The sequence below is a fragment of the Salmo salar genome, chromosome ssa26, assembly GCF_905237065.1.
Source record: "Salmo salar chromosome ssa26, Ssal_v3.1, whole genome shotgun sequence".
In the NCBI taxonomy this organism is placed as follows: domain Eukaryota; kingdom Metazoa; phylum Chordata; class Actinopteri; order Salmoniformes; family Salmonidae; genus Salmo; species Salmo salar.
The window spans coordinates 50,776,180-50,798,077 of NC_059467.1; the positions used below are offsets into that span (position 1 = coordinate 50,776,180).

The following is a 21,898-nucleotide window of genomic DNA, read 5'->3' on the forward strand; positions in this document are numbered from 1 at the left end:
TACACCCTAACTACAGACCTACCATTACACCCTAACTACAGACCTGCCATTACACCCCTAACTACAGACCTGCCATTACACCCTAACTACAGACCTGCCATCACACCCTAACTACAGACCTGCCATCACACCCTAACTACAGACCTGCCATTACACCCTAACTACAGACCTGCCATTACACCCTAACTACAGACCTGCCATTACACCCTAACTACAGACCTGCCATTACACCCTAACTACAGACCTGCCATTACACCCTAACTACAGACCTACCATTACACCCTAACTACAGACCTGCCATTACACCCTAACTACAGACCTGCCATTACACCCTAACTACAGACCTGCCATTACACCCTAACTACAGACCTGCCATTACACCCTAACTACAGACCTGCCATTACACCCTAACTACAGACCTGCCATTACACCCTAACTACAGACCTGCCATTACACCCTAACTACAGACCTGCCATTACACCCTAACTACAGACCTACCATTACACCCTAACTACAGACCTGCCATTACACCCTAACTACATACCTGCCATTACACCCTAACTACAGACCTACCATTACACCCTAACTACAGACCTACCATTACACACTAACTACAGACCTGCCATTACACCCTAACTACAGACCTACCATTACACCCTAACTACAGACCTGCCATTACACCCTAACTACAGACCTGCCATTACACCCCTAACTACAGACCTGCCATTACACCCTAACTACAGACCTGCCATTACACCCTAACTACAGACCTGCCATCACACCCTAACTACAGACCTGCCATTACACCCTAACTACAGACCTGCCATTACACCCTAACTACAGACCTGCCATTACACCCTAACTACAGACCTGCCATTACACCCTAACTACAGACCTGCCATTACACCCTAACTACAGACCTGCCATTACACCCTAACTACAGACCTGCCATTACACCCTAACTACAGACCTGCCATTACACCCTAACTACAGACCTGCCATTACACCCTAACTACAGACCTGCCATTACACCCTAACTACAGACCTGCCATTACACCCTAACTACAGACCTGCCATTACACTCTAACTACAGACCTGCCATTACACCCTAACTACAGACCTGCCATTACACCCTAACTACAGACCTGCCATTACACCCTAACTACAGACCTGCCATTACACCCTAACTACAGACCTACCATTACAACCTAACTACAGACCTACCATTACACCCTAACTACAGACCTGCCATTACACCCTAACTACAGACCTACCATTACACCCTAACTACAGACCTACCATTACACCCTAACTACAGACCTGCCATTACACCCTAACTACAGACCTGCCATTACACCCCTAACTACAGACCTGCCATTACACCCCTAACTACAGACCTGCCATTACACCCTAACTACAGACCTGCCATTACACCCTAACTACAGACCTGCCATTACACCCTAACTACAGACCTACCATTACACCCCTAACTACAGACCTGCCATTACACCCTAACCTGTGTTATTATTAAATAGATTATTACTGTGTTTTATTATCTATATTATTACTGTGTTTTATTAAATAGATTATTACTGTTTTATTATCTATAATATTACTGTGTTTTTATAAAATAGATTATTACTGTGTTTTATTATCTATATTATCACTGTGTTTTTATTATCTATAATATTACTGTGTTTAATTAAATAGATTATTACTGTGTTTTATTAAAGAGATTATTATTGTGTTTTTATTATCTATAATATTACTGTGTTTTATTAAATATATTATTATTGTGTTTTTATTATCTTTAATATTACTGTGTTTTATTAAATATATTATTATTGTGTTTTTATTATCTATAATAGTACTGTGTTTTATTAAATAGATTATTATTGTGTTTTTATTATCTATAATATTACTGTGTTTTATAAAATAGATTATTATTGTGTTTTTATTATCTATAATATTACTGTGTTTTATTAAATATATTATTATTGTGTTTTTATTATCTATAATATTACTGTGTTTTATTAAATATATTATTATTGTGTTTTTATTATCTATAATATTACTGTGTTTTATTAAATATATTATTATTGTGTTTTTATTATCTATAATATTACTGTGTTTTATTAAATAGATTATTATTGTGTTTTTATTATCTATAATATTACTGTGTTTTATAAAATAGATTATTATTGTGTTTTTATTATCTATAATAGTACTGTGTTTTATTAAATAGATTATTATTGTGTTTTTATTATCTATAATATTACTGTGTTTTATTAAATTGAATATTACTGTGTTTTTATTATCTATATTACTAAAGAGCTGCAATTATTTCAATGTACTATTTTACACCTACTGTATCCTGTGCAGGTGACAAATAAACATGAAAAATGTAAACGTTTCTCAGCACATCATCGCAGTAGAGTCATTACAGTGAGTGTGTTTGTGCGTTTGTTTCTGTGACGTGTTTGTTGAGTAGGCACGGCCAGGTGTAAAACGGACCCGTACGGATTAAAACCATGTTGAAACTGTAGGTGTGGCGGTGGAGCCCTCCCTTCAGAGGTTGATTTAGGACTAACAACATGGACCCCAACCCATAATCCTCCAGCAGACACACCTGTAGAGGACTGTATAAAAAGCCCAGGACTGACCAGACAGAATCACACATCAAGCCTCTCCAAAGCATCTCCAGGACCAAGAAGCCATCCAGAGTCTCTCCTCTCCACACACTGAAGATGGAGCAAAGCCCCTCTCTCACCCTGCTGCTGCTACTGCTGCTGCTGCTGCTGGACCTCTCTCAGGCCAACCCTCTGATGGAGGATGGAAGTGGACCAGAGATTCTAACAGACAACCCTGAGGCTGTAGACATCACTGAGAGAATTCTGACCACTAATAACGGCTCCAGTCAGTTTCTGTTGGAGGGAGACATGGTGGCACCGACAACCAGAAACGCCATGATTTGCTTTAGGTACAACCAACACACACTAAAAACTATATTGTGCCAGTTCTACTTTTAAAACAATTTGCAACAGCTTTTTATGTATTTCCAACATGAGATGTTTTTATGTATAATATACTTCACTTTTAGTGTTTCAGAAAGTTGACTAAAACTAATACAGAAATATACTTTTCTTCCTTCAAACATGCATACAACATTGTGTAGAAGTAGTATGAAGTCAAAGAATGTGGAATTACCCACAATCCTCTAAAAACAGAGACACGTGGCAAGTTGTTGCTGGAACTTAGAATTAGTAAATTGAGGGAAAATTAAACTCACTTTCCCTTGTAGTTGTTTTTACACGCATCTTATGTTGATATATATATACATATTTTAATTTCAGGTTGGTTAAACAAGTGAAGTAGAGTAAAGGACTAATTATATTGAAGTAAAGATAACAAGTATATTTTTTATGTTCAAATGAATTGTATTTTCAGATATAATTGACTAACCAGCTGAATGTTATTTTACAGTGCAGGGTGTTTCTGGAAAAAAGGCTCTAACGGATTGGTTGAAGTGCCCTACACAGTGAGCAGTAGCTTCAGTTCCTCAGACAAGCAGAGCATTGAGAACGCCCTCCGGGCCTTCCCTTCCAAGACCTGCATTCGCTTCGTGCCTCGGCAGAATCAGGTTGACTTCATCAGCTATGAGCCCAGAGACGGGTGCTGGTCCTCTCTTGGGAGAGTGGGAGGCCAACAGACGGTCTCTCTCCAAATGGACGGCTGCGTTTACTTCGGCGTCATTCAGCACGAGACTCTCCACGCTCTGGGCTTCCAGCACGAACAAACCAGGAGTGACCGTGACCAGTATGTCGAGATCAACTGGAGTAACATCGACTCTAACAACGCCTACAACTTTGATAGATCAAACACCAACAACCTGAACACTCCCTATGACTACAGCTCTGTCATGCACTACGGAAAAACAGCCTTCTCTATCAACGGGATGGACACCATCACCCCCATCCCCAACCCCAACGTGTCCATCGGCCAGAGACAGGGGTTGTCCACCACTGACATCCTGAGGATCAACAGACTCTACAGCTGCTGAGAGGAAGACGTCAAGTCACAGGAGAAAAGTCTGGAAAAGACCAGATGAAGGAAGTCTAGTCTGACATATATAATGTTATCTTATTGATTTAAAATCATTGTTTAGTTGTAACTTTAAAAAAAAGATCATTGCTGTAGTTGTGTGGTTCTCAAATTATTTTAATCATGTGACTTAGTTAATTATCTAAAATAAACAAGATTGAAAGCAGATGCTATTGTGTAATTCTTGTGTTTTCTAGTGTGTGTGTGTTTGTGTAAGTGGGAGAGAGAGAGAGAGAGAGAGAGAGAGAGAGTTAACAGACTTGGCACAAGCCCTTCATGTCTGTCCTGATCCAAGACATTCTTCCTCCAGTCAGCACTAGAGTTACATCACTTCTGTCACCACTACAATGACATAATTTCTCTCACCTAAACACAACAAGACACTAGGAATACACACAAATAGAATTACAAGAATAGAGGGCTGGGAAGAAAAAAAAAATATATATATTATTTTAGGAAGAAAAGAATCAGTGAGGCTGACATGAGAAAATAAAAATGACAATGCACCTATTGAGATGTGGATCTTGTTAAGTAAATCAGGTGTTAAAATGAGGTGAAAAGGAGACCGAAACAGGACTTTGAGTGTCGACTCCTGGTTGGACGCAGCTCAGAAGGCTGGAGTCCATCTGGTAACACAGAGACCTGCTTGGTGAATACAACCAGGAGTGGAGGACACAACTGTATCCTCTATTTGTTTTGTTTATATAGGCAGAAGTAATGAAATATACAGTATTCATATGGGGTAATAGAGTAGTAGGGTATTCACAGGGGGTAGAGTAGTAGGGTATTCACAGGGGGTAATAGAGTAGTAGGGTATTCACACGGGGTAATAGGGTAGTAGGGTATCCACACGGGGTAATAGAGTAGTAGGGTATTCACAGGGGGTAGAGTAGTAGGGGAGACAAACACTAACTGTATAAGAACATAGGTCTAAAGGTAAATGAACATAAGGCAGTATATAGCAGTACTGTATTAATCCCCAAGGGTACAGTCATGTGACAGGGGCAGTATATAGCAGTACTGTATTAATCCCCAAGGGTACAGTCATGTGATGGGGGTACGGTTTGGTTCCTCGGGTGGAATTTCGCCATTAGTGACTTACACATTAATCTTTTCAAATTTCTTCAAGCTCTGTCAAACTGGTTGTTGATCATTGCTTGACAACAATTGTTAAGTCTTGCCATAGATTATCAAGCATATTTAAGTCAAAACTGTAACTCAGCCACTATGGAACATTCACTGTATTCAACTCCAGTGTATATTTGGCCTTGTGTTTTAAGTTATTGTCTTGCTGAAAGGTGAATTCATCTCCCAGTGTCTGGTGGAAAGCAGAATGAACCAGGTTTTAGCCTGTGCTTAGCTCACTTCCGTTTCTTTTTTTTATCCTGAAAAACTCCCCAGTCCTTAAAGATGACAAGCATACCCATAACATGATGCAGCCACCACTATGCTTGAAAATATGGAGAGTGGTACTCAGTAATGTGTTGCATTGGATTTGCCCCAAACATAACACTTTGTATAGAGGACAGAAGTGAATTTCTTCGCCACATTTTTTTGCAGTAGTACTTCAGTGCCTTGGTGCAAACAAGAAGCATGTTTTTGAATATTTTGTAATTCTGTACAGGCTTCCTTCTTTTCACTCTATCAATTAGGCTAGCATTGTGGAGTAACTACAATCACAGCCATTAAAATTCTGTAACTGTTTTAAAGTCACCATTAGCGTCATGGTGAAATCCCTGAGCAGTTTCCTTCCTCTCAGGCAACTGAGTTAGGAAGGACGACTGCATCTTCATAGTGACTGGGTGTATTGATACACCATCTAAATTGTAATTAATAAAGTGTATGTAATTAATAACTGCACCATGCTCATAAGGGATATTCAATGTCTGTTTGTTTTTGGTTTGTATCCATCTACCAATGCCCTCCCACACAAAAAAGGCAGTAACTGCTCATTTGGTCAAAAATGACTTAATATCATTTTTGTTACATTAACTACATGCTTAATCATGTGGACAAGTATCCTGCCTCTATGGTATTATGTTTTGGAGAAAATGGGGGTCATGTTAACAGTAACTGCATAAGGTTACTGTGAAACCAAGGTAAATAAAAGCCAGATTTCTCAGTTCCACGCTATGTGGCAGTTACTGCCTTTATGCTTGGTAGGACAACGTGTCCTTCTTTGCAAAGCATTACAAGCATTTCGCTATACCCGCAATAGCATCTGCTAAATATGTGTATTCAAACAATAGCATCTGCTAAATATGTGCATTTAAACAATAACATTTTATTTGATTTATTTGGAAAACCTCCCTAGTCTTTTTGGTTGAATCTGTGTTTGAAATTCACTGCTCGACTGAGGGACCTTAAAGATAATTGTATGTGTGGGGTACATAGATGAGGTAAAATCCTGTTAAAAACACAGTGATTCCATGCACTGTATAATATGACTTGTTAAGCACATTTTTACTCCTGAACTTATTTAGGTTTGTCATAACAAAGGGGTTGAATACTAATTGACTCAAGACATTTCAGCTTTTCATTTTTAATACATTTGTAAAAAAAAAAAAAAAATTGAAAAACATAATTTCCACTGATATTATGGGGGTGTTGTGTGTAGGCCAGTGACATAAAAGTTTTAATTCAGGCTGTTAGACAACAAAATGTGGAAAATGTCAAGGCGTGTGAATACTTTCTGAAGGCACTGTACTTGCTGTTTTGTATTAATCAACTGTGTTCAGTGATGTACACCTGCATTGTACATCACTGAACACGTGCTTCTACACCTGCATTGTACATCACTGAACACGTGCTTCTACACCTGCATCATACATCACTGAACACGTGCTTCTACACCTGCATTGTCCATCACTGAACACATGCTTCTACACCTGCATTGTCCATCACTGAACACGTGCTTCTACACCTGCATTGCTTGCTGTCTGGGGTTTTAGGCTGGGTTTCTGTACAGCACTTTGTGACATCTGCTGATGTAAGAAGGGCTTTATAAATACATTTGATTTGATGTAGTAGTGCCTGGAAAAGTGAGTATTTTGTTCTGCCAGGTAGGTATAGGCTACTTTGTATTTAGTTAACCTTTAATTGAGAAGGTTTTAGGGAAAGAATTTCCATTAACCAGAAGACACACTATCATTACCAACTCTATATTTTTATTGTTCCTTAAATGGTTTTAAAACCAGGACATTTTGTTTTATATTATGAGGCATGTTTTACCTTGCTTCAAAGTAGCCTATAGGCAAAATCACACCATAGAAAACATGGAGACAATTATTTTAGAAAAAAGACTTCCTCATTATGCGTTCTCCTGTTCTATTGGTTTTCATATCAACTTTCTTTCATTGTCTAGCAGCTAAAGGCATGATCCCAGTCATATTATCATCCCATGATAGTTGTTGATAATCCCAGTCATATTAGCAACCCATGATAGTTGTTGATAATCCCAGTCATATTAGCATCCCATGATAGTTGTTGATAATCCCAGTCATATTAGCAACCCATGATAGTTGTTGATAATCCCAGTCATATTAGCATCCCATGATAGTTGTTGATAATCCCAGTCATTATAGCATCCCATGATAGTTGTTGATAATCCCAGTCATATTAGCAACCCATGATAGTTGTTGATAATCCCAGTCATATTAGCATCCCATGATAGTTGTTGATAATCCCAGTCATATTAGCAACCCATGATAGTTGTTGATAATCCCAGTCATATTAGCAACCCATGATAGTTGTTGATAATCCCAGTCATATTAGCAACCCATGATAGTTGTTGATAATCCCAGTCAGATTAGCAACCCATGATAGTTGTTGATAATCCCAGGCATATTAACAACCAATGATAGTTGTTGATAATCCCAGTCATATTAGCATCCCATGATAGCTGTTGATAATCCCAGTCATATTAGCATCCCATGATAGCTGTTGATAATCCCAGTCATATTAGCATCCCATGATAGTTGTTGCATCTTTAGATCTCCCCTCATTCTATATTATAACAGATATTTCCATCTCTGTCCATGAAACCGTGTTTTCCCACAAAATGCATTTTTGGAACATTTGCTCGTAGGCCTACCGCTGTGTGCACATTGCTGCGCTTAAAATGTGAAGAAAGCAGCATTTTAAGATAAAACATTCTGATTTGTTCCATCAGCCGTATTAATTGATACAGTGTTTACCTCCACTACACTACTTTGATATGCATTGTGGGGATTTAAAATGGACTATATGCAACGCCCACCAAAAACAGTGGGTACACGGCATATACCTGCATATACCTGCATATACCTGCATATACCTTCATATACCTGCATATACCTCCATATACCTGCATATACCTGCATATACCTTCATATACCTGCATATACCTGCATATACCTGCATATACCTCCATATACCTGCATATACCTGCATATACCTTCATATACCTGCATATACCTGCATATACCCTACAGCAGCGAGTGTGGTACCTTCTGTGTAGAATGAGAGGGGAGTTAACATGATGCAGTCCAGACTCCCAGTGGTTCCTCAGGACAGACTAGAGTCAGTATGAGAGAGGAGATAACAACTCAGTCCAGACTCCCAGTGGTTCCTCAGTCCAGACTCCCAGTGGTTCCTCAGTCCAGACTCCCAGTGGTTCCTCAGTCCAGACTCCCAGTGGTTCCTCAGTCCAGACTCCCAGTGGTTCCTCAGTCCAGACTCCCAGTGGTTCCTCAGGACAGACTAGAGTCAGTATGGGAGAGGAGATAACATGATACAGTCCAGACTCCCAGTGGTTCCTCAGTCCAGACTCCCAGTGGTTCCTCAGTCCAGACTCCCAGTGGTTCCTCAGTCCAGACTCCCAGTGGTTCCTCAGTCCAGACTCCCAGTGGTTCCTCAGTCCAGACTCCCAGTGGTTCCCCAGTCCAGACTCCCAGTGGTTCCCCAGGACAGACTCCCAGTGGTTCCTCAGTCCAGACTCCCAGTGGTTCCTCAGGACAGACTCCCAGTGGTTCCTCAGTCCAGACTCCCAGTGGTTCCTCAGTCCAGACTCCCAGTGGTTCCTCAGTCCAGACTCCCAGTGGTTCCTCAGTCCAGACTCCCAGTGAGTTCAGTGGTTCCTCAGTCCAGACTCCCAGTGGTTCCTCAGTCCAGACTCCCAGTGGTTCCTCAGGATAGACTCCCAGTGGTTCCCCAGTCCAGACTCCCAGTGGTTCCTCAGTCCAGACTCCCAGTGGTTCCTCAGTCCAGACTCCCAGTGGTTCCTCAGTCCAGACTCCCAGTGGTTCCCCAGTCCAGACTCCCAGTGGTTCCTCAGGACAGACTAGAGTCAGTATGGGAGAGGAGATAACATGATACAGTCCAGACTCCCAGTGGTTCCTCAGTCCAGACTCCCAGTGGTTCCTCAGTCCAGACTCCCAGTGGTTCCTCAGTCCAGACTCCCAGTGGTTCCTCAGTCCAGACTCCCAGTGGTTCCTCAGTCCAGACTCCCAGTGGTTCCTCAGGACAGACTCCCAGTGGTTCCTCAGTCCAGACTCCCAGTGGTTCCTCAGTCCAGACTCCCAGTGGTTCCTCAGTCCAGACTCCCAGTGGTTCCTCAGTCCAGACTCCCAGTGGTTCCCCAGTCCAGACTCCCAGTGGTTCCCCAGGACAGACTCCCAGTGGTTCCTCAGTCCAGACTCCCAGTGGTTCCTCAGGACAGACTCCCAGTGGTTCCTCAGTCCAGACTCCCAGTGGTTCCTCAGTCCAGACTCCCAGTGGTTCCTCAGTCCAGACTCCCAGTGGTTCCTCAGTCCAGACTCCCAGTGAGTTCAGTGGTTCCTCAGTCCAGACTCCCAGTGGTTCCTCAGTCCAGACTCCCAGTGGTTCCTCAGGATAGACTCCCAGTGGTTCCCCAGTCCAGACTCCCAGTGGTTCCTCAGTCCAGACTCCCAGTGGTTCCTCAGTCCAGACTCCCAGTGGTTCCTCAGTCCAGACTCCCAGTGGTTCCCCAGTCCAGACTCCCAGTGGTTCCTCAGGACAGACTAGAGTCAGTATGGGAGAGGAGATAACATGATACAGTCCAGACTCCCAGTGGTTCCTCAGTCCAGACTCCCAGTGGTTCCTCAGTCCAGACTCCCAGTGGTTCCTCAGTCCAGACTCCCAGTGGTTCCTCAGTCCAGACTCCCAGTGGTTCCTCAGTCCAGACTCCCAGTGGTTCCTCAGTCCAGACTCCCAGTGGTTCCCCAGTCCAGACTCCCAGTGGTTCCTCAGTCCAGACTCCCAGTGAGTTCAGTGGTTCCTCAGGACAGACTAGAGTCAGTATGATTGGAGCAGGCACGGTATTCTCGCCCTAAAGGGGACATGGGCTGCGCTGATAAAAACAGACTTGATCCTCTCTTAAAATCAGTAGATGACATGAGACATATCTGATAGAAGTATGGAACTGTTTTTCATGTTATAGTATGGAAAAACTACCGAAGTTTCCGTATACCATGCAACTCTACAACAGAATTCATATCAAACCATGAAACCAGCCTCCGTCAGCAGTGAGGTTTGGGCCTTCCAAGCCAGCCAGCACACTGAGCCACTGAGGGGTTCACTGCAGCCCAAAATAATTGTGACCCAGAACACTAAACCAGTTCTCAGTTGGTGAGAAGGACATACACTTCACTGGGTTGGGACTACTGTAGGAGGTATGGAACATCATCACCCAGTTTAAAGTATTAACAAGGTCACCATGTACCAAGCACACCAAGTACAGCAAACAACTTTTACTGTCACTATGTGGCAAAAAAACTGCATCTAAAGTTTTACTGAAGGTCTCTAGCTATATTTAATCATTTAATCATCGTTTTACTGAATGTCTCTAGCTATATTTAATCATTTAATCATCGTTTTACTGAAGGTCTCTAGCTATATTTAATCATTTAATCATCGTTTTACTGAAGGTCTCTAGCTATATTTAATCATTTAATCATCGTTTTACTGAAGATCTCTAGCTATATTTAATCATTTAATCATCGTTTTACTGAAGGTCTCTAGCTATATTTCATCATTTAATCATCGTTTTACTGAAGGTCTCTAGCTATATTTCATCATTTAATCATCGTTTTACTGAAGGTCTCTAGCTATATTTAATCATTTAATCATCGTTTTACTGAAGGTCTCTAGCTATATTTAATCATTTAATCATCGTTTTACTGAAGGTCTCTAGCTATATTTCATCATTTAATCATCGTTTTACTGAAGGTCTCTAGCTATATTTCATCATTTAATCATCGTTTTACTGAAGGTCTCTAGCTATATTTAATCATTTAATCATCGTTTTACTGAAGGTCTCTAGCTATATTTCATCATTTAATCATCGTTTTACTGAAGGTCTCTAGCTATATTTAATCATTTAATCATCGTTTTACTGAAGGTCTCCAGCTATATTTCATCATTTAATCATCGTTTTACTGAAGGTCTCTAGCTATATTTCATCATTTAATCATCGTTTTACTGAAGGTCTCCAGCTATATTTCATCATTTTCTAAATGAAAAACTAGGCCATGTGCACTCAATCAAGACAGGTCTACTCAGGCAGGCCAGACAGGACAGAGACACAGCTTTCTATCTCCAGGCACGCCAGACAGGACAGAGACACAGCTTTCTATCTCCAGGCACGCCAGACAGGACAGAGACACAGCTTTCTATCTCCAGGCACGCCAGACAGGACAGAGACACAGGTTTCTTTCTCCAGACAGGACAGAGACACAGCTTTCATTCTCCAGACAGGACAGAGACACAGCTTTCTTTCTCCAGGCAGGACAGAGACACAGCTTTCATTCTCCAGACAGGACAGAGACACAGCTTTCTTTCTCCAGACAGGACAGAGACACAGCTTTCATTCTCCAGACAGGACAGAGACACAGCTTTCATTCTCCAGACAGGACAGAGACACAGCTTTCTTTCTCCAGACAGGACAGAGACACAGCTTTCTTTCTCCAGACAGGACAGAGACACAGCTTTCTATCTCCAGGCAGGACAGAGACACAGCTGTCAATCTCCAGACAGGACAGAGACACAGCTTTCATTCTCCAGACAGGACAGAGACACAGCTTTCTTTCTCCAGACAGGACAGAGACAAAGCTTTCATTCTCCAGAAAGACAGAGACACAGCTTTCATTCTCCAGACAGGACAGAGACACAGCTTTCATTCTCCAGACAGGACAGAGACACAGCTTTCTTTCTCCAGGCAGGACAGAGACACAGCTTTCATTCTCCAGACAGGACAGAGACACCGCTTTCATTCTCCAGACAGGACAGAGACACAGCTTTCTTTCTCCAGACAGGACAGAGACACAGCTTTCTTTCTCTAAACAGGACAGAGACACAGCTTTCTATCTCCAGGCAGGACAGAGACACAGCTTTCTGTCTCCAGACAGGACAGAGACACAGCTTTCTTTCTCAAGACAGGACAGAGACACAGCTTTCATTCTCCAGACAGGACAGAGACACAACTGTCAATCTCCAGACAGGACAGAGACACAGCTTTCTGTCTCCAGGCAGGACAGAGACACAACTTTCTTTCTCCAGACAGGACAGAGACACAGGTTTCTTTCTCCATACAGGACAGAGACACAGCTTTATATCTCCAGACAGGACAGAGACACAGCTTTCATTCTCCAGACAGGACAGAGACACAGCTTTCTATCTCCAGGCAGGACAGAGACACAGCTGTCAATCTCCAGACAGGACAGAGACACAGCTTTCATTCTCCAGACAGGACAGAGACACAGCTTTCTTTCTCCAGACAGGACAGAGACACAGCTTTCATTCTCCAGAAAGACAGAGACACAGCTTTCATTCTCCAGACAGGACAGAGACACAGCTTTCATTCTCCAGACAGGACAGAGACACAGCTTTCATTCTCCAGACAGGACAGAGACACAACTGTCAATCTCCAGACAGGACAGAGACACAGCTTTCATTCTCCAGACAGGACAGAGACACAGCTTTCTTTCTCCAGACAGGACAGAGACACAGCTTTCATTCTCCAGAAAGACAGAGACACAGCTTTCATTCTCCAGACAGGACAGAGACACAGCTTTCATTCTCCAGACAGGACAGAGACACAGCTTTCTTTCTCCAGGCAGGACAGAGACACAGCTTTCATTCTCCAGACAGGACAGAGACACAGCTTTCATTCTCCAGACAGGACAGAGATACAACTGTCAATCTCCAGACAGGACAGAGACACAGCTTTCTGTCTCCAGGCAGGACAGAGACACAGCTTTCTTTCTCCAGACAGGACAGAGACACAACTTTCTATCTCCAGACAGGACAGAGACACAGCTTTCCTTCTCCAGACAGGACAGAGACACAGCTTTCTTTCTCCAGACAGGACAGAGACACAGCTTTCATTCTCCAGACAGGACAGAGACACAGCTTTCTTTCTCCAGGCAGGACAGAGACACAGCTTTCATTCTCCAGACAGGACAGAGACACAGCTTTCTTTCTCCAGACAGGACAGAGACACAGCTTTCTTTCTCCAGACAGGACAGAGACACAGCTTTCTTTCTCCAGACAGGACAGGGACACAGCTTTCATTCTCCAGACAGGACAGAGACACAGCTTTCTTTCTCCAGACAGGACAGAGACACAACTTTCTTTCTCCAGACAGGACAGAGACACAGCTTTCCTTCTCCAGGCAGGACAGAGACACAGCTTTCTATCTCCAGACAGGACAGAGACAGCCTTCTTTCTCCAGGCAACTCAGGTGTCTTCTTTAGTTACAGTGTTCTACATAATCCCTGGAGAAAAACGACACCACAGTCCAGCTAGTGTCTCGACACAATGCTCTATGAGTCTGGCCAGAGAGACTACAGTCCATCAGCCTGACCAGTACAGTGCTTCAGACTGACCCCTTCCTGCAGTGTGCCAGTGTTACTACCAGCCTGACTAGGAGAGGGTTTTACACCAGCCTGACTAGGAGAGGGTTTTACTCCAGCCTGACTAGGAGAGGGTTTTACTCCAGCCTGACTAGGAGAGGGTTTTACTCCAGCCTGACTAGGAGAGGGTTTTACTCCAGCCTGACTAGGAGAGGGTTTTATACCAGCCTGACTAGGAGAGGGTTTTACTCCAGCCTGACTAGGAGAGGGTTTTACACCAGCCTGACTAGGAGAGGGTTTTACACCAGCCTGACTAGGAGAGGGTTTTACACCAGCCTGACTAGGAGAGGGTTTTACTCCAGCCTGACTAGGAGAGGGTTTTACACCAGCCTGACTAGGAGAGGGTTTTATACCAGCCTGACTAGGAGAGGGTTTTACTCCAGCCTGACTAGGAGAGGGTTTTACTCCAGCCTGACTAGGAGAGGGTTTTACACCAGCCTGACTAGGAGAGGGTTTTACTCCAGCCTGACTAGGAGAGGGTTTTACACCAGCCTGACTAGGAGAGGGTTTTATACCAGCCTGACTAGGAGAGGGTTTTATACCAGCCTGACTAGGAGAGGGTTTTACTCCAGCCTGACTAGGAGAGGGTTTTACACCAGCCTGACTAGGAGAGGGTTTTACACCAGCCTGACTAGGAGAGGGTTTTACACCAGCCTGACTAGGAGAGGGTTTTACTCCAGCCTGACTAGGAGAGGGTTTTACACCAGCCTGACTAGGAGAGGGTTTTACACCAGCCTGACTAGGAGAGGGTTTTACACCAGCCTGACTAGGAGAGGGTTTTACACCAGCCTGACTAGGAGAGGGTTTTACTCTTCTGCACTACCTAGATTGGGTTAACTACAGCTTTAACCCAACCCTGTTCCGGCCCATTAGTTACCAATCCCACAGCCTCATCCATCTTGTGTCAGTGTTGTGTAAACATACGTCACTCCAGAACTCACTAGTTCTCATCGCTGGAACCACTGTGGTTTCACTTACTACAGTATATGTCAGTGTTGTGTAAACATAGGCCACTCCAGGAGTGTAATCATTAGTTCAAAAAGTTTTGCACAAAAAAATATTTACTCCAAACTGGAAAGAGTTTAGCTGTGTAACGTTAAGTTTCTATTGAATAAATTCAGATTATGGTTCTGTTTTGGTTCCTAATGAATACACCCCAGCTCTCTCATTAGCTCCCATTTATAGAGCTATCTGACCGAGGCTTCACTTTATAATGCCTGGTCACAGATCTCTGTTTGTGATGTCTTTATAATGCCTGGTCACAGATCTCTGTTTGTGATGTCTTTATAATGCCTGGTCACAGATCTCTGTTTGTGATGTCTTTATAATGCCCGGTCACAGATCTCTGTTTGTGATGTCTTTATAATGCCCGGTCACAGATCTCTGTTTGTGATGTCTTTATAATGCCTGGTCACAGATCTCTGTTTGTGATGTCTTTATAATGCCCGGTCACAGATCTCTGTTTGTGATGTCTTCATAATGCCTGGTCACAGATCTCTGTTTGTGATGTCTTTATAATGCCCGGTCACAGATCTCTGTTTGTGATGTCTTTATAATGCCTGGTCACAGATCTCTGTTTGTGATGTCTTTATAATGCCCGGTCACAGATCTCTGTTTGTGATGTCTTTATAATGCCCGGTCACAGATCTCTGTTTGTGATGTCTTCATAATGCCCGGTCACAGATCTCTGTTTGTGATGTCTTTATAATGCCTGGTCACAGATCTCTGTTTGTGATGTCTTCATAATGCCTGGTCACAGATCTCTGTTTGTGATGTCTTTATAATGCCCGGTCACAGATCTCTGTTTGTGATGTCTTTATAATGCCCGGTCACAGATCTCTGTTTGTGATGTCTTTATAATGCCCGGTCACAGATCTCTGTTTGTGATGTCTTTATAATGCCCGGTCACAGATCTCTGTTTGTGATGTCTTTATAATGCCCGGTCACAGATCTCTGTTTGTGATGTCTTTATAATGCCTGGTCACAGATCTCTGTTTGTGATGTCTTTATAATGCCTGGTCACAGATCTCTGTTTGTGATGTCTTTATAATGCCCGGTCACAGATCTCTGTTTGTGATGTCTTTATAATGCCTGGTCACAGATCTCTGTTTGTGATGTCTTTATAATGCCCGGTCACAGATCTCTGTTTGTGATGTCTTTATAATGCCCGGTCACAGATCTCTGTTTGTGATGTCTTTATAATGCCCGGTCACAGATCTCTGTTTGTGATGTCTTTATAATGCCCGGTCACAGATCTCTGTTTGTGATGTCTTTATAATGCCCGGTCACAGATCTCTGTTTGTGATGTCTTTATAATGCCTGGTCACAGATCTCTGTTTGTGATGTCTTTATAATGCCCGGTCACAGATCTCTGTTTGTGATGTCTTTATAATGCCCGGTCACAGATCTCTTTTTGTGATGTCTTCATAATGCCTGGTCACAGATCTCTGTTTGTGATGTCTTTATAATGCCTGGTCACAGATCTCTGTTTGTGATGTCTTTATAATGACTGGTCACAGATCTCTGTTTGTGATGTCTTTATAATGCCCGGTCACAGATCTCTGTTTGTGATGTCTTTATAATGCCCGGTCACAGATCTCTGTTTGTGATGTCGTGCCAAACATGAAAGCGACTGTTGTCATGACTTCCGCCGAAGTCGGTCCCTCTCCTTGTTCGTGGCGGCGTTCGGGAGGTCGACGTCACCGGTCTTCTAACCATCGCCGATCCACCTTTCATTTTCCATTTGTTTTGTCTTTGTTTTCTACACACCTGGTTTTCATTATCCAATTACATGTTAATGTATTTAACCCTCTGTTTCCCCCATGTTTTTGTGCGTGATTCATTCGGTACGTTATGGCTGGGTTTTTTCGACGGGTGCTGTTTTCGACGGGTGCTGTTTTCACCAGTGCGTAATTGATGACCGTTAATTGTCGGTCAAGTGTATTTGTTTACCTTGTGCCTTTATTTTGAGTAAAGTACATTGCTCACTCATTCTGCTCTCCTGAGCCTGACTTCATGCCCCAGCTACACCCACCTGCTGACAGACATAGCTGTGGGAACAAACAGATCTGGGACCAGGACAAATATGAGCCAGGACAAACAGGAGATATTTCAGGAATAAAAGGAAACTCAAATATAGAAAACTGGTGTCCAATACAGTACTACTCTGTTGAGAATGTAGTACAGGCTGCACGCTATCCAATACAGTACTACTCTGTTGAGAATGTAGTACAGGCTGCACGCTATCCAATACAGTACTACTCTGTTGAGAATGTAGTACAGGCTGCACGCTATCCAATACAGTACTACTCTGTTGAGAATGTAGTACAGGCTGCACGCTATCCAATACAGTACTACTCTGTTGAGAATGTAGTACAGGCTGCACACTATCCAATACAGTACTACTCTGTTGAGAATGTAGTACAGGCTGCACGCTATCCAATACAGTACTACTCTGTTGAGAATGTAGTACAGGCTGCACGCTATCCAATACAGTACTACTCTGTTGAGAATGTAGTACAGGCTGCACGCTATCCAATACAGTACTACTCTGTTGAGAATGTAGTACAGGCTGCATTCTATCCAATACAGTACTACTCTGTTGAGAATGTAGTACAGGCTGCACGCTATCCAATACAGTACTACTCTGTTGAGAATGTAGTACAGGCTGCACACTATCCAATACAGTACTACTCTGTTGAGAATGTAGTACAGGCTGCATGCTATCCAATACAGTACTACTCTGTTGAGAATGTAGTACAGGCTGCACGCTATCCAATACAGTACTACTCTGTTGAGAATGTAGTACAGGCTGCATGCTATCCAATACAGTACTACTCTGTTGAGAATGTAGTACAGGCTGCATTCTGTCCAATACAGTACTACTCTGTTGAGAATGTAGTACAGGCTGCATTCTGTCCAATACAGTACTACTCTGTTGAGAATGTAGTACAGGCTGCACGCTATCCAATACAGTACTACTCTGTTGAGAATGCAGTACAGGCTGCACGCTATCCAATACAGTACTACTCTGTTGAGAATGTAGTACAGGCTGCACGCTATCCAATACAGTACTACTCTGTTGAGAATGTAGTACAGGCTGCACGCTATCCAATACAGTACTACTCTGTTGAGAATGTAGTACAGGCTGCGCGCTATCCAATACAGTACTACTCTGTTGAGAATGTAGTACAGGGTGCATTATTTTGGTTGCACCTGCTTGTACAGTACAGGCAGAGGTCTAGATAGTAGTGTTTGCTTAGGCTTCAAGTTCATTTATTAACCCAGCTTGGCCTCTCCGTGACGGCAGGGAAAATCTACAACTTGAAATTGAGTGATTGAACGGGAAGCCTCTATAGAAGCTAAACAACAGATTTCCAAGTGGAATAAAACAATTTTAAAAAAACTCTGAGCTTTAATTTAGTCAGTGTTCTGTTTTGTGTTGGAACATCTAATTCCACTTGTATAAAATATAATAGATTACAGAGGAAACACTTCCCATAACAAAGTTGGTAGAAGTTTGTAGAAATATAACTAACTTCACACATTAACCATGATCGTATCTACAGTACACCATGAACAATGTAGGTTTCTGATTTGATACAGAAGAAAGTAGAAAGTATACAGAAGAAAAAAAAGTGTCCCTCATTCAAGATGCTTGTCTAGAATCTTCTCAGAATGTAGGTTAAACAGTGGAAATGTGGGTTAGCAGGTTAGGTGAGATTCTGCTTCTCCTTCCAGGGCTGCTAACTCAAAAAACCTTTTCTACAGTCTCTGTCTGAGTTCTGGCAGCCTGCCTGAATACATGTGAAACTGCCTGTCCCCTTGTTACATAATACAACCAACCATGCTGGTGCTTTTACATGGCCACACAAACTTTACAATCTCTCAGATAGCTCTGATATTTCCTTGTAGCTATATGCTGGTTAGCAATTCATATATTATTTAGCACAATTCTTAAGAGACAAAACGTCACGCAGTAAGAGCCACCATAGAGGATAATAATAAACTGGTCCACAATCATTTACAGCAGACAGACAGCACTGGGAGACCTCTCTTCCTCAATTCAAAGGGATATATCGACATGGGAAACACATGATTACATTGACAAAGCAAACGGGAATAGATATATCTCTCTGTGATGTTCAGTCGCTGTTTCAAGGTTGTTACATAACAGCCAGCTATCTGCTCTGAACCAGCTCACCGCAGTAACTCAACGGCCAGGCAATAGAAACAGAAAGATGTTGACATGACATATGAAGGGTTGACATATAGCCTACAGTACATAAATAAGCCCAACATTATATCAACATTAAACACAGATTGGGTCCACTGGAAGTGAACTTGAATTCGCTGCGTAACAGGAAGAAGGAGGCGCGGCTGTACCGTCTGTACTGTAAAAACAATCTCTATATTATGTCATATTTAAATACAATACAAATACTGACAATGAGGGGGAAAACATACAACCCACGGATAACAATAATCCACTTAGTGACACTGCAAATCACCATGAATAACGCCACAGTAGGCGACTGAGTGTGGACTTTGAAAGTGTGACTGCCAGTCCAGCTTTAATGTGGAACATTGTTCCAACTTTATGACAGTATGTTTTTTGAAGTTACATTGTATCACCGACGGAATGAATGTCACTGTTTGCAAAGGATATCCAAAGCAAAATGTCAGAGCAGCTAGCTAGGAAAACGAATCTTTTTTTTTTTAAAAAAAGCAACAACTGAGTATATAAATCGTGTCTATAACAAGTGATCTGGGAAATCTGTCAGTCATATAAACCTTTTTGTTAAATGTTGTCTAATTGTTATCGAATATAATAAACATTTCTGCTAAAAGAATGGACCAGGGAAAGAAGAACCTTCTATAGCGAAACCGAGCTCTCAGTCCCCTTCAAGTCAAGAGAAAAGCACTTTGAAGTTGCCCTTCCACCCTCTCCTTTATTTTCAACAGATTTCACAGCATTTTGTGAAAAATAATTCTCACGGTATTAAATCTAAATATTGGTTATTTACCTTTGTTGGAGCCGGAACGACTCTGTCCTCTAACAGGGGTTTGGTGGTGGTCGTCCGTTTGGAGGGTCTCCAGGTTCGCCGGCGTGTCCATGACTGGAGTAGCCGGTTTAGAGACGCTGTTTCCCGCGTCACTGGAAGCAGGGTCCGGTGAAGACTCCATATAAATCTCCATAACTATCCTATTGATAAATGTAAAACTAGGTCTAGCTACTAACGACGAATATCTAACGTAACTAGTCAAATAATAACGAGCTGTAAAAGCGTGTCAAGCTAATTTACCGAAGGCTGGAACTAGTGCAATGTGTTGTTGCGCGCCTGTCTTCGTGTAAAGGAGGGTGTACAGATGGTGTTGTCCACAGTCAGCGCTGAAGAGAACAGTCCCAGTCACCCTGTAGAGAACAGTCCCAGTCACCCTGTAGAGAACAGTCCCAGTCACCCTGTAGAGAACAGTCCCAGTCAGCCTGTAGAGAACAGTCCCAGTCACCGTGTAGAGAACAGTCCCAGTCAGCCTGTAGAGAACAGTCTCAGTCACCCTGTAGAGAACAGTCCCAGTCAGCCTGTAGAGAGCAGTCTCAGTCACCCTGTAGAGAACAGATCCAGTCACCCTGTAGAGAACAGTCACCCTGTAGAGAACAGTCCCAGTCACCCTGTAGAGAACAGTCCCAGTCACCCTGTAGAGAACAGTCACCCTGTAGAGAACAGTCCCAGTCACCCTGTAGAGATCAGTCACCATGTAGAGAACAGTCCCAGTCACCCTGTAGAGAACAGTCCCAGTCAGCCTGTAGAGAGCAGTCTCAGTCACCCTGTAGAGAACAGTCCCAGTCACCCTGTAGAGAACAGTCCCAGTCACCCTGTAGAAACAGTCTCAGTCACCCTGTAGAGAACAGTCCCAGTCACCCTGTAGAGAGCAGTCCCAGTCAGCCTGTAGAGAACAGTCCCAGTCACCCTGTAGAGAACAGTCCCAGTCACCCTGTAGAGAACAGTCCCAGTCAGCCTGCAGAGAACAGTCCCAGTCAGCCTGTAGAGAACAGTCTCAGTCACCCTGTAGAGAGCAGTCCCAGTCAGCCTGTAGAGAACAGTCCCAGTCACCCTGTAGAGAGCAGTCCCAGTCACCCTGTAGAGATCAGTCCCAGTCAGCCTGTAGAGAACAGATCCAGTCACCCTGTAGAGAACAGTCCCAGTCAGCCTGTAGAGAACAGTCCCAGTCAGCCTGTAGAGAACAGATCCAGTCACCCTGTAGAGAACAGTCTCAGTCACCCTGTAGAGAACAGTCCCAGTCAGCCTGTAGAGAACAGTCCCAGTCAGCCTGTAGAGAACAGTCCCAGTCACCTGTAGAGAACAGTCCCAGTCACCCTGTAGAGAGCAGTCTCAGCCACCCTGTAGAGAGCAGTCTCAGCCACCCTGTAGAGAACAGTCCCAGCCACCCTGTAGAGAACAGTCCCAGTCACCCTGTAGAGAACAGTCCCAGTCACCCTGTAGAGAACAGTCCCAGTCAGCCTGTAGAGAACAGATCCAGTCACCCTGTAGAGAACAGTCCCAGTCAGCCTGTAGAGAACAGTCCCAGTCAGCCTGTAGAGAACAGATCCAGTCACCCTGTAGAGAACAGTCCCAGTCACCCTGTAGAGAGCAGTCCCAGCCACCCTGTAGAGAACAGTCCCAGTCACCCTGTAGAGAACAGTCCCAGTCACCCTGTAGAGAACAGTCCCAGTCACCCTGTAGAGAACAGTCCCAGTCACCCTGTAGAGAACAGTCCCAGTCACCCTGTAGAGAACAGTCCCAGTCACCCTGTAGAGATCAGTCACCCTGTAGAGAACAGTCCCAGTCGCCCTGTAGAGAACAGTCCCAGTCAGCCTGTAGAGA

General features: G+C 43.2%; 2 protein-coding genes across 3 annotated transcripts in view; one reads left to right on the plus strand and one right to left on the minus strand.

Annotated features, from left to right (window-relative positions):
• LOC106588012 (nuclear receptor ROR-alpha A) overlaps positions 1–20,366 on the minus strand; it is a 255,417-nt gene extending 235,051 nt beyond the window's left edge. For both annotated transcript variants that reach the window (XM_045707982.1, XM_045707981.1), the window contains exon 1: positions 20,039–20,366. In XM_045707982.1, the coding sequence (XP_045563938.1) occupies positions 20,039–20,210 (172 nt within the window). In that variant the 5' untranslated portion in view covers positions 20,211–20,366. The remainder of the gene's footprint in view (positions 1–20,038) is intronic.
• LOC123730730 (hatching enzyme 1.2-like) lies at positions 2,748–4,267 on the plus strand. The gene is made up of 2 exons (XM_045707985.1): positions 2,748–2,980; positions 3,484–4,267. The coding sequence occupies exons 1-2, from the start codon at positions 2,748–2,750 to the stop codon at positions 4,058–4,060; spliced, it is 810 nt and encodes a 269-aa protein (XP_045563941.1). The 3' UTR covers positions 4,061–4,267.
• Positions 20,367–21,898: the final 1,532 nt, after the last annotated feature.

Bases quoted from the DNA above. Each gene is read 5' to 3' on its own strand.
- LOC123730730 (XM_045707985.1), top strand. From the start codon at position 2,748: ATGGAGCAAAGCCCCTCTCTCACCCTGCTGCTGCTACTGCTGCTGCTG. The intron at 2,981-3,483 runs GTACAACCAACA...GTTATTTTACAG, and splicing joins AACGCCATGATTTGCTTTAG to TGCAGGGTGTTTCTGGAAAA.